Source organism: Ceratosolen solmsi, unplaced genomic scaffold (genome assembly GCF_000503995.2).
Source record: "Ceratosolen solmsi marchali unplaced genomic scaffold, CerSol_1.0 scaffold7, whole genome shotgun sequence".
NCBI lineage: Eukaryota > Metazoa > Arthropoda > Insecta > Hymenoptera > Agaonidae > Ceratosolen > Ceratosolen solmsi.
The window spans coordinates 3943456-3958279 of record NW_011948413.1 but is presented as its reverse complement, the minus strand read 5'-3'; the positions used below and the strand labels follow the sequence as shown (position 1 = coordinate 3958279).

At 21.8% G+C, this 14824-nt stretch overlaps 1 protein-coding gene across 1 annotated transcript; it reads right to left on the bottom strand.

Moving 5' to 3' along the window:
• Positions 1 to 9208: 9208 nt before the first annotated feature.
• On the bottom strand, positions 9209 to 11045 carry LOC105367306 (uncharacterized). The gene is made up of 2 exons (XM_011505961.1): positions 10855 to 11045; positions 9209 to 9513 (listed from the first exon to the last, which is right to left on the bottom strand). Exons 1-2 carry the CDS (start codon positions 10987 to 10989, stop codon positions 9355 to 9357), a joined length of 294 nt encoding a protein of 97 aa, XP_011504263.1. The 5' UTR covers positions 10990 to 11045; the 3' UTR covers positions 9209 to 9354.
• Between the last annotated feature and the right edge of the window lie 3779 nt (positions 11046 to 14824).

Sequence of the window (14824 nt, the reverse complement as noted above, 5' to 3'; positions counted from 1 at the left end):
ACTCTATTCAAATTATAGGCTAATTAATTCTAATAAGTTAATTTTAATGTTTCTTCTCATGTTCGTCTTCTACTTAATAACCATTTACTATTTTATTTTTCTATTAAAATTATGCTTTTCATTTTTCTGCTTTTTCATTACAATATTTGTTAAATATATATAAATATAAATTGTTTCAATTTCATAATCGTACCATTTTTTATTATTATTTGTTTTTTAGTTTTTTGTATTCGACATCTTCATAAATTTTTCTCATACTAAAATAAGCTTATTATTTTAATGTTTTGTAAAATACAATATTTTTTATTTGCTAAAAATTAGTGGACATATTATTCTTTCAATAATTTTGATTTATGAAATATATATTCATGTATAATATTTACTTAATTCGCGGCAATTAATTTATATCGCTTGTTAAAAACAAAACTAAAACTAATAACGCGTTTAAAGATATTTACAGAAATAATCCAATAATTATATATTTAATGTTAACCCATAATTTTTATCTTTCGTTTTAAATTTTTTGCAGATTCTTTAAGTAGTACTTTTATTTTTAATAAAAGTCCAACATGATTTATGATATTAAATGAAATTCAAATAATTCATACCCTATATATAATTAAACAATTCTATTTAAAGAACTAATTATTCTAATACAATTCTTCATGGATTGAAAATGGATTAATTTCATTAGGACAACATTATATTAACGTGGCTATCATTTTCTTATTTCTAATAAATAAAAATTTTATTATAATTCTTATAATGATTCGATACTCTTTCTAAAAACTGTCAATAAGTGATGTATTACTTATTTTAATTTTTTTAGTTTTAAATAATTTTCGTAAAGTTAATCACTTATTAATCTATTATGATGTAATATACATTGATAATATCGAATAATATCTTCTGCACAGAAGGTAAATGCTGCTGATAATATGTTGGATAGAATATCGTGATAACTGGAATGTGATGTAATTATCTTATAATTATTGTAATAGTTTTTTTGATTATTTCAAAATAATAATTACGAGAATCCTCATTAATTCTATAAAATTTTATAGTAGATATTGTTTGTATAAAAATATATTTCATTATATTTTCCTTTATCAGTAGTAAAAACTTCCTTGTAATCACAATGTATCTTCAAAATGAAGTTTGTTAAAATGATGTAATAGTATCGACATCCTAATATCGTGTTCCAATATAGTCATAATAAATATAAAATAAACTATTGAAATAGTTCCTCTGGATGTTGACTAAACTATTAACATTTTACAGTAAATTACCGTTCTTATATTTTATGATACGTTTCAGTTTGGAAAGATTTTTTTTTTTTTTGTTAATTTGTAACTGTTCGTAATTCGTTCAATCATGTACACCGTTAATAATTATGTTATAATGATAATTGAAATGATATCCTATTTATATTTTTTTCAAACACTTGCACCACTACAATATTAATCTATACATGACTTTCCTATTGCTTAAAATTTACATTGTTATATCGTGTTATATGATTTCTTAAATTATAAATCATTCTTTATTTTTAGAAATGTTATATATATATTGTACATTTTATATTTTCTTATTTCTTTATCTATCTTTTATATCTGCTAGTTTGACGCTATTTTAATTATTGCCCAATTGTAGATTCCTTTAAGCCAATTTGATAGTTCAACTTAATAGTTGATGTATATTGCTTTTTATTCACGTTTTTAACATTCAATTTATTAACTATATAACGTTAACTTCCAATATTGGATTTTATTAATTTTATTAATCATTGTATTCTGAATCTAAATTTAAACTATTCATACATTTGAAAGATAAAATTTTTAAATATTAAACATTTTTAAATATGTTATTCATTCAAATCTAGTTTCTAATTTTGCCGTGCCTCCTCAATATATATATATATATATATATATATATATATATATATATAATCAAACGAGTCAAATTCAAAGAAATAATTTTTTAATACATTCAGTATTTCATTTACAAATAATTAATGGTCGGACTTGGATTCTATATAAATAATTGCAGATTAACAAAATTGAGTCATAGGACACACGCGCAGTTTTTATGCGGTTCGTCCATAATTTATTGTATCTTCACAGCTACCGTTTGTATATTAAAACTATAATCTCTAAATAATACAGAAACTTTTATTAATTGTCACGTCATGTTTAGTTTATTGTTGTTAAAATAATACAAATTTATTTAAATATGATTGAATGGGCTGAATAAACTTTAGAACTGCCATCATTTCGTGATGATCATGAAAACACACATTCATGAAAGAATTATGATTTAGTTTATAAATGTATAAAATATTTAATGTCTAAATTTATTGTAAGTTAATCAACAATTCACAGATACAATTTATTATCGAGGATAACATTTTATTTACAAGATCTCGTATTGTACTCTTGTAATATTTGTAAGACTAATATTCGGCATACCATTTAAACAATGCCGATTCTTGAATCTAGTCCATTTTAAATAAAAATTATAGTTTTAATTATAAGTGTTAACAAAAATGCAAAATATGTTGAAATAAAATGTATAAATACAATAATATTGAATGTTAGTACATTATTGATTGTGCTTAATTTCTAAATAAAAAAACTTTTAATTTAGCATATAACATTTTAATATGTATTTTGTTTAATTATTATTTCAAATTAACAAATAATAATAACAAATGGACTCACAAGCTCAAACATATATTTGAATGTTTGAATTATCACTTATGTAAATCAATCAGTCTTTAAGAGCATGCATATTAAAATAAATATGAAAGTTTTTAAGAAAAATTAATATGTATATAATTGTAAGGAATTGTTTCTTACAATTTTTATTTAAAGAAAATATTTCTTGAAATGTAACTAGTATATAAGCATATAAAAAAAAAAGTTAATAAAAGTACATTCAACTTATGGAAACAGTAGTTAATATTTATAATATTAATTAATATTTGGTCGTTTGTTTCTACAACTATTAAATGATATTTTCCAAAATACCTCAAATAATGGAAAATATAAAATTTTTTATATAATTTATTTTTATTTTAAATGAAATCCTTGAAATAGAATTTTATATTGTTATATCGCGTGCTGTCATATCCAGAATTTCGTGTCAAGTAAAATAACATATTTTCAAATTGAAATTGTTACCATTTAATGAACTTCAAATTCATTTTTAGAATTTTATACCAAAAATATTTTTAAAATGCAGTAAAATAGTTTGAAATTAGTTTAAATCTTTTTTCTATTCTAAAACTAATTTTTTAGTTTCAACGTAATATTTCAAAGTTTATTTAGTTCCTTTAAAAATTAAATTTTATTTAATTTTCTCTCTATATTTTGACGGTAATAACGATTGTAATTATGAAATATAGTACACAATGAAATTCTACCCAATACATTTAATAGTAACAGTATATAATATTTATTATGTAATTAAATTGAAGGAAGACAGATATTTAAGAATACAAGTAGAAGTTAAATACAATTGTTAAAATAAAATACAGTGTGTTCAATATTTAGACTACATAGCTATTACTACGCTTTTATTAAACAGTTTAATGTTGTTATTATAGTTGACTTAAAATTTAATTTATAATTAAATAAATTAATTTAAAAATAATTTATTAAATAAAGCTTAAAATAATAAATTTAAATTTTATTTATAAAGTAAATGCTACCTACAAAACTAATAAATTTATATAATATTTAAGACAATAACTAATAAATCATGTAATTATAAATGATAATTTTCATTAAAATGCTCAATTTTTATTAAAAAATAATTCTTAATATTAATATTACATATTTGGTACGTAAAAAAATATTATATTTTGAATATCTTAATAAGATTTTTCAAATTTTTTTCAAATTTATATATAATATTGAAAATTTTAGATATGCATACGTTTATTCTTTTAACTTCATTTATTATAAGTTAAGTATATATTAAATCTAATCATTTATTGTAATAACAGATTTGTTGCTGTAAAATCGTTCGTATATATATGTTTCTTATTGAAATTTAAAATTCATTATATAGCAATAAAAATAATTGAAGGTAAATAAAAAAATACGTAGTTAATAAAATTGTAACTGTCTATTAATTTATATTAAACTATGAAATAAAAGCAAGTTGTGTCATAAATTAAAACCTTGTTAGTTAGACATAATTTATTATTATAGTATTTAATCATATATACAATATAGATATATATTTTATATTTATAACATGTTATTAAAATTACTAAATATGAATATGCCTTTTCTATAATTATCGTTTGTTTTATTAAATAAAAGAGAAAAATATCTATTCACTTTGTCGATTTACATAAACTTAATTTTACAATTGTGCTTTTCTACAACTATAGTAACTTTAACAAAAATAAAAAAAATAAATAGTTAATTTATGAAAAAAAAAAAAAATAATTTCATTGAACAACATTAAAAAAGTTTGTTAAAGTGAAATAATTTAATTTAAAGTATTTTTATATCTGAAAATTTAAAGTATTATCTTATTCAATGTACTTAAATGAATTCGAATAAAAACAATGTAATATTTACTATTTGAATACTATGCAGAAGCAGTATATAGCAGTAGATATTATTAAACATGCAATTTCATTACAATGAAACTTCTAAAAATGTGCAAATTAGCATAAAAAAATAATTTATTTTCTCATATACACATTTTCTTTAAATTTTTTCAGTTTCTCGTACAACACTGCATTACAATAATAAATTATTCCTTGTTAATAAAAAAAAATTAGTAATTGAATATACATACCGTTCTCTGGTCCTTCGACACTATGTAAAACAACCAGTGAATTGAGACTGTCGGATAATTGCCGTCGCTTTGGCGACAGTTGATGTCTTCCTTACATTGTTGTCTTTGTCGGTTATAAATATACGCTTTATGAAAGAATCTCTAAAGATTTATGCAAATGCTATCCTATAATTATAAATATATACAAGCGATTTTAATAAGTGACTCAAAAATGAATAATTTAAAAAAAATTTTCTTTTTTTAGTATAAGAACTTGTCGTTCAGAAGACAGATTTTTGTAACAACTAACTTAATGGCGCGTTATGTTACTAATTATTACTACTTCTAGAAATATTAATTAAAAAGAATTTAAATGTAATTTAAAGGTAATAAAAGCTATAACATATAACATAATTTAATTTAAATTAAATAAAGAATTATTGTTTAGGTTGAACCGTATAATGCAATTGCAACCAATTAATTACAAATGTTTATATTTTATTACTTTCCCTGCCTTATTTAGTCTGTATTTATAAAGAAATACTTTTATTATCATATTATTTATTTAAAATTGAAATAATAAATAGTATTATTTGAATTTTTATTAAAATATATTTACTTTAAACATTTTCGCTTTCTGAAAATTTTAAAATAGAGCAAGTAAAAAGGGAACGAAATTTTTTAATACGTTTTTTAATATGAATAATAATTATATAGTTAATATTAACCTTTTTTGTGCGCAAAATTCATAATCAATGCATATTAATGTACTTGTAGTCGATACAAATGATACAAATTTATATACATCGACACAAATTTATATATTTATGTATGTATGTATGTTTGCGTGCATGAATACGTATGTATATATATATATATATATACACGTATGTGTGCACATATAATAACTGATGTCATATACTATAAATTTAAGTAAATAAAAAATATAAATATTTAATGTACTGTCACGCGTTATTATTATATTCAATAAATTTAAAAACCTTACATTATCATGTATAATTATTATTGATTGTGTATAGTAACATACTCATTGAATTAAATTTCAAATTGTGAATTCTGGAAACAAAGACAATTATTTTTATACATAATATATAAAGTAAATATAAATTTTTTCATCGATGGATTTTCATAAATAATCTTTTACAGCAATCTTTACATAAAAATATTTGTTTTTATATTCAAAATAATATTATGTATTAAATGATCCATACTGGTTATAGTAAACGTTAAAAAAACACTGCAATATAGCTAGTATAATTTGCTACATTTTCAATTTTCGAGTATCATAAGCAATTTTAGATTAAGGTGGATTAGAGATAGAGGAGACTAACGATATTATAGCTTTTAATATGGTGATTATGGTTAGTTTAAGGATTTGAATTTAGATTTGATATCTTTTACAATATCTCAAATATAAAATATGCAATACAATTTTAATTAATAATTCTGTCAAAAAATAAAAATTCAATTTTAAATTTAATTATTTCGAAATCTAAATGTTATAAAATTATTTATAAAAATACGACGGTTTTATCCAATGGATTTATATTATTGGTAGCTTATATTTAATTTATGTATATGCTTAGACCCACGCGTAGTTAGAAATCATATTGCAATTAATGTTTTTACGAATTATAAAAAGTATTTAAACTTTTAAGATTTATAGTAATAATTTTTTCTTAAATTTTATTATTTTAGAAAAAATTTCTATTTTAATTTTATAATAAGATATTATATTGGTTATTAAAAGCATAGTTTTTTTATAATTAATTTACTAAATAGGGCAATGACTTTAGATGTAAGTACATATTTATAATCTATCTACTAATTTGTCTCTTTTTGTTTATGGGTATGGGTTTATGTTTATGGGTATATGACTAATTTTGTCCTCGATATGAAGTATTAATTATTTGCATCAAAATCATACTGTTCGGAATTGAAGCATTTTATTCGAAGTCATCGCTTCTCGGAATGTTTACACTTTTTAACATTAATTTCACCACTAGACAAAAGCTCGAATTCTCGAGCGTTCTACAAGGCTGCTTAGCTCTTGAATGTTTACATCCATCTTCTTAGAATTCTCGGATAGCCGAAAGCTTAGAATCCCGACCGATTCCGATCGTTTTCGATTGCTCCCGAAGGCTGCCTAGCCTCCAACGATTACGTTTGCTTTCGCCGAATTCTCAAATAGCCGAAAGCTTATTTCGAGTTCGAGTAAGTTGCCGCGCTGATACTTAAGGAAGCGCGCGTCAAGACTCCATGTAGTTTACCACCAGCCCACTCAGTCAGTCACTCAGTACACAGTGTCGGTAGTTCATAAAGTGCCACTATTCACTATTCACTATTCAGTTATTCGTCCAAACCAGTCATCAACGCCCAAGTCACGATTCGCACGGAGTCTTTGCCAGGAAAAGGTCAAGTAACGCGCACTCATTCGACGCAGCAATTGCAAGGAACGCTCGTTCTCTTCTGCAGTGCACCAAGGCAGCATTCCGTCAAGGGTAGACTGGCGTTCTAGAAAATAGTCGCCTATAAAAATCATAATATCAAGTCCTTCAACTCTCGAAGGTATATTATCTGTCTCTATTGCGAATAACTAGCACACGGATACTCCCATACCGCCCTTATGAGTATGGTCGATTCTCACCGAGACATTACCATACTCCCATTATGAGTATGGTCAATTCTCCCTGCTAAGCACTGCTAACTACCATTAATACCTTCCCATGCTCATCCGATGAACATGGTCCACTGTTCTTGCTGATCCTTACAACGTCAGCATAGAATCCAATAATCAACATCCATTGCCGATCCCCATAACGTCAACGACATCGCCACCATTACGAAGAAGCAGCAACCACATAATTACAATCGAATAATCTCTTCGCACACACACACACGCACGCACACACACACACACAAAAAGAAGTGAACATAGAACTGCAATATTGTAATTGTTAATAAAATAGAATAAAGGATGTCTTAATCAAGAGTATACATTGTACATATTTTCAGCCCTTCCACGTGTCTTCTTTCTTACGCGTCGCTACGTTCCAGAGGCTAATAAACTGAAATATTGAATTTGGCAGTTCGAGCCACAAACTAATCTTTCGAACGCATACAATAAACATATCATTGAAAAATATATCAGCTTCAAATAGAACCAATATTATTCAATTATATGCTAATAATATAATAGCATTACGCCATTGTGTCACCAATAATCAATTTTAATTTAAATTATTATGTAAAGAAGAGATCATCCTGTTTCAAGTACTTCAAAATTTGAAAACTATTTGAAAAATATTTTACATAAATCAAGCAATTTAAGAAATATTAAAAACTTTAATTAATTACATAAAAATAAACTATGAACTATGAAAAGGAACTTCCCATATGCTACTTTGGTTTAAATTTTCGAAATATCTAGATAATATATATTGTCTAAATCATTATATTCGTTTAATATGTATTCAGAGTGGGAGTATTAAATTCCGTACCATTTACGTTATCAATGTGTAATCAATAACGTGCAAATTTGATGCATTCAACTAATAACTGACCACAACCTGATGGCATTTTGACACTACATTGTAAATTCAAGTTTTACGCCCTGGATTCTCATCGGACATATATTTTCCCACAGTTCAAGCAACAGGTAAATGTCGATAAAAGCTTATCATATCATAAAGATACTTGACATATGAATGAATATAAAATAAAAATATATTAATATTTAAAATCATAGGCAGCCATTGTAATTCACATAAGAGTGAGAGTGAACGAAGATTACGATCGAACGCTAAAAAATTAAGAATAATTTTGCATATATATATATATATATATATATATATTCATAATTTATAATATATATATATATATTATAAAGAATTATATAAAAATTTATGGGACAGTTTATGGAATAATTTCTGAATTTATTAAAACAAAAACAAAACAAAAATGATAAAAAAAAAACACATGTTAAGATTATAACTTTATTGTTAGAAAATTTTATTTCTTGTTAAAAGAATAGTTTAGTAATTAACTACTACATGGCGATAAGAAAACATGTTTTAAATATTATAACTAATTTCAATTTTTTTTACATTTTTTATACATATCTATATGAATAGAAATAGACCATTAAATAACTTAATAAAGTAGCCATGATTACTATAATATATTACTTTCAACTTAAAATTTATTTATTATATTTATTTGAAATATTTGTTTACATAAAAATTATACAATAAATTTATATATCCTCTTTTATATCTCATACAATATTAATTATTCTCTGAAAATATTTAATTTTACAAATTTTATTTTTTAAACCATAAATTTAAAATTAAATTTAAAAAGATTATTTATTTTTTATGTTATTAACGTGTAACAAATATATGTTTTATCTACATTTCTTAGAATTTGCTATTGCACAACACATACAGTAAGATTAAAATCAAATATGTATTATTTCAAATAAATATAACGGACTAAAATTTTTCAAAATTTTATATCTGTTATTATAAATATTTTTCAAAAGTTGATCGATGAACTAATTTTGTCTATAAGTACACATGTAGTGCTCTTGAAAGTTGGCCCCATTTGGCACATGAACCAGTCAAGTGTTGTTGGACAGATCAAAACAATCGCAAGTAGACTCACTACAATTGGTGCACAAAGCATCAGAATAATCTAATAAGAAAAAGATTCAATAAATAATTAACAAATAATCTATGAAATAACAAAAAATATTTCATAAGAATTATATATTTAAATCTCAAATTTATGTCTCGCTTGTAGTATTTTCAAAAAAAAAAAAAAAACAAAAAAAAAAAAACAAATAACGAATGAATATGGAGTGTGCATTTATGATTTAAAACAAATACAGCGAATTCTATGATATCTTGTAATATAATATTTCGGCTCAATCAGATTAGCTTACATATAATATATTTATCTTTCTGTTTCACCTAATAAGCATATTATTAATATACTTTATTGTATTAACTACTATTTACTAAATTTTTCTGTTAGTATTGCAAAAATATAATATAGATTATGCAATAATTTAAAGGTACATTGCAAATGAAATTAATGATACAGTTGGCTATAAAGTCAAACGCGTAAATACCTTTTTTAATAAAACGGATAAATTAAGTTAATAAATACAATACTTGATTATTTATAAGATGTGTAAAGAGAGTTTATTTTGATTTCTTAATGATAAATAAGTGCTGTTATCTAGTTATTTGTACGTCTGTACATAATTTTCATTTTTTAATTTCATTTTCATTTTTTAACTGCAAGAACGTGATTTATAATAGTAAACCAAACACCTGCTACATCATAGTAACATAAATTTAACATAATAAATTTAGATCATAAAAATTATGGCTTCAAATACATTTATAAAAATGTAATCATTTATAATATTTTAATATAATATACATATATTTTTATGTATAAGAATAAATGCATGATAATGTTAATGTCAATGAAATAAATGTTTTCATTGAAATTATCAATGTAATAAAAATAAAAAAGAAGATATGATGTATTAAATTTTGTATTATATTATATTGGTTTTCTATTAGATGATTTGATGTTATCAGTATTTTGTTATCGTTTGTTAGTTTACAGTTTTCTTCCATTTATAATTAACTAATTGATTCAAAACTCATTATCTCAAAATTGGCGATTAAATTAATGTTTTCATAAATCAAAGGTGCCGTAGCACTCGATACAATGCAATACATAAAGAATTAAAAAAATATATATATTCACACTTTCTAGCATTTACCAACTGAAATATAAATAATTTTAAATGTGTAAAATTGATTTATACAATTTAACTAACTAATTTATCTAATTTGACTTATATATTATTTTTCATATATAGTCTGAATTTATTGCATTTAATATTTAAAATAAAAAAGTTGTCATATAACATTGATAATTCATATTATGTTAAAGAGAATCTTATTATTGATTAATAATAAATAAAATAATTAAGAATATTATATTAAAACGTACATGCCATATCCAAGAGATTATAATCCATCCTAAAAGGACAGTTCCTGCAGTCCTTATATAGGGCGCAAATTCCGTTTCGCATAAATAGTAATGTAAGCAGCTATTAACTGGAATATATGTTACAAGTTTTTCCATTTTGTCTAAATTTTATAAGATCTTTTTATCTCATTTTGTATACCAAGAATTAGTAATTTTTTAAATTTTTTTAGTAAATTTCAAAGAAAACTGATTCACTTTAAATTTTTATCATTTCTTCATGGAGTTCTGATACGTCTAAAACGTATGTAAATTTATAAAAACAATTGATCTTCCAAGATTCTAAATAATAACAAAACACTAATTCAGTTTCCAAAATCGTTATCGATTATTATTATGACTATAAGATTACAAATGTTATATAATCTTTACATATTCGAACATTTGAATTTTAATATAGAAATTCTTGACAGTATAAATTAATGTATGCAATTAAACAACATTATAGATATTTATAATCTCCTTGTTTAATATATAATAGTATTTTAAAAATTAAGTTTTTATACTCATGTTTATTTTTTAAAGTAAATAAAATTCAACCCACAAACAAAAATTTTAAATATATTTAACTCTAGCCTTAGATTAACTAACAAAATATAAAAAGAAATTTAACAATCAAGAAATAAAATAAAAAATAATAAATTATAATAATAATATGAAAAGTAAAGTAAGGTGATATACGAAATATAAGAGTAATAAAATTAATATTGTAAATATATTTTAATTATATAAAAATTCTGTTAAATTAAAAATGTTATATATTAAAAAAGAATTATTAGTAAATTTTTCGAAATAAAAGCTGATAGTTATATGTTTATGGCGTTACTTTTACACGTTTTAAAATAATTGTAATGGATATATTTCTATATTCAATATTTTCCCTTTTAACTAACTACAACAACAGTTTTTAATTGTTTGAATCCTAAAGAGTTTTTACATATTCCTAAGGAATTCCTTTTATAAATTATTTCTACAAAATTTTATATTACTGAATGAATAAATATTTTACATTCGTCTATAATACCAAAGCCGCAATTCACTCTTCCAATGACGCATCTAATAATCTAATAATATTATAAAATTGTTTAATAAAATTTACATTAGATTTATATCAAATTAATATTATAAAATTTATAGAACATAAAATATAAATATAATTCAATCAATAAAATAAAGAAACCATAACATCCTTTCAAAAATATATTAAAAATTATTAAGGTTATAAAATAAGAATTAGTTATTATTATAATTAGAGATAATGCATCGGAATTATTTGAAATTAAGCATGAAAGTTAAATGAATAATAAAAATTAAGAAAAAAAAATTCGATTTTTATTCGTAATATAGAAATTACAAACAGAACCATTAATATGTAAGTCCAAATTTCTAATAAATATTTAACTATGATATTTCTCAATTATTCTATTAAAGGCATAACATATTTTTTTACAATATTCTTAGGTTAAGAATATAGTATATTAGATTAATATTCATAAAACTATTGTTGAATAAACTTCAAATTTATTTTATTTTAAAGGTAAATATTTTTAATTTACTCTACCAAATTATTATGAACCATTTAAGATATTGTTGGACATTATATTATATTAATTTTAAATTTACAATAAAGTAATGATTGTTTATAATAATATTAACATGTAATTTAATTTTAAAAATTATATATTTAAACTAAAGAGTTAATATAAATTTACTAATACATTTTTTATTTTGTAAAATTATAAATTTTCTTAAATACCGAGGAAAAATTGAAATCATTTTATACGTAATCCTATAAGAACTGATTTTTTTTCTTTCGTCTACTTTATATAAAATTTTGATAATTGTAAACATTCTTATATTTATTATTTTAAAAAATAAAACTTTTCAGATCATATTTTTATTCTATTTATTTTTTATAAAAATTAAGGGACAAATATATCAAATAAATTAAAGAATCAAATTAACAACAATGAACTTAATATTAATGATTATATATTGGATTTAATTCCTGCACTTATGGAGCTAATTAAAGATAATTGGATGCATTTATATGTTAATAAGTAATTAAAAGATAAATATATTTTTGGTAACTAAATATATAATACTTTTATACAATATTATCTTTGTTCATACGCTCTAATTTATTGTATTTTATAATGTCTCTTGCAACATTCATTCATCGAATTTTTATGTCATTTCCTCTTTTTCTCTCTCTTTCTTCTAACTATCTTCACTATTATATTTTTTTAATTTTTTACATGCCTTGATTTATTATAATTGTTATTTTCCTTCTTTTTAATTTGAACATGTAATAATGAATGAAAATACAAATTCACGTAACACATGATCAAATTTAAGTAATATAAGTCAAATCTAAATATATAATCATAAATATTTTTACAAATTTATGATTTAAAATTTAAATTAACAAAATCAGAAAAAAATTGTTTATATTATGTTTATATTGATATATAACGATAATTTTAACAATTATTTATAATATAAACAATTTTATACGTTTGTATATTTTTAAATAAAAACATTTTTTTAATATTTTTCCGTTTATTCAACGTATCTACTTAATTAAAAAATTATAATATAAAGAAATTTTAATATGATGTAAATAAATGATACAAAATTCATAAATAATATATTAAACAATAGTAGCACATATTGATTACTTAGAGAATAAAGTTCCAAGAAATAAAAAAATTTAATGAAATAAATTTTTTATTTTAATTCATTTCTTTAAAATCGAGAGCTTGAAATATGTAATAATTAATTAATAATCATGATATTTTTATCTTTAGTGTACATAAATTATTTTGTAGACTTCATTTTTTATCAACCCAAAAATATCTTTTTATAAAAACTGTAGATTGTAATTATTTTAGTCATGATCAGCTTGTATGGGATTATTAAAACAATATAATAGACTTTTTTAAATTTTGATAAAATTAAAAACTTAAAAAAAATGTAATGTACTTATATTTATGTATTATTTTTATTACAATGTTGGTTTTTGACATAGAATATTTTATGTTGTAGTTGTCTGCTCATTTAATGAAGGCTCAATAGACATTGCGGATTGTTGTAGATTTAACGGCAAATCTAACTGGGAGCTGTTGATTGTACCAAGAACTGTCCAAGTTTGCATAATCGTTAAGTTGATCAAATACTAATAATAAAATATTTATTCATATTATATTATAAAGATAATAAAATTGCGATAGAACTAAAGTTGGCTAATTAATTTTTAAAAGTTTTAGCCATTATTTATTTAGCTTATTATTTAAATGAAATATAACGAAATAAAGAAAGTGACGGAATTCACAAAATTTCTTAATAATACGATTTTTACAAAACTAATATATATTATATAATCCATTATTATATTAAAAATATGTATCATTAAAAATATATTTATTCTTAGTCGGCCAGATTTTTAACTTTAATACTTTGCTTATAAAATTATAAGAAACTTTTAATTTGTATAAATATTTAATAAATAAAATTTAAATTTATTTCACATTAACAAGTAAATAATGTTACTCTCTTTAATTTTATTATATAATAATTATCTAATTTTTAACAACGTAATTAATGTTGTACTTACGGTAATTAATTTTCCAGCTTGATGTAAAATAAATATGAATATAGGATTTGCAAATGATATTGTCCATTCTAATAAATTAGAAAATGTAGCGAAAGTTAAAAGAATGCCACTTAATGTTACCAAAATAATTATTTCAACAACATTGCCTACTGCCTGTAACCATATAAATTTAAGTTTATCTTAGGTATGCTTATACAAATTCTTACAGCTTTCATACATGAACTTACGCAAAGTAAAGTCATCTTAGTTCTTTAATATTTTTATATAGTATTTGACTGTTTTCAAATATTAATTGATTTTTACTTTAATATTGTACGT

Coding starts and splice junctions, on each gene's coding strand:
- LOC105367306 (XM_011505961.1), bottom strand. CDS start 10,989: ATGGAAAAACTTGTAACATATATTCCAGTTAATAGCTGCTTACATTAC. Junction 9,514..10,854: donor TAATCTCTTGGATATGGCAT/GTACGTTTTAAT, acceptor TTTTCTTATTAG/ATTATTCTGATGCTTTGTGC.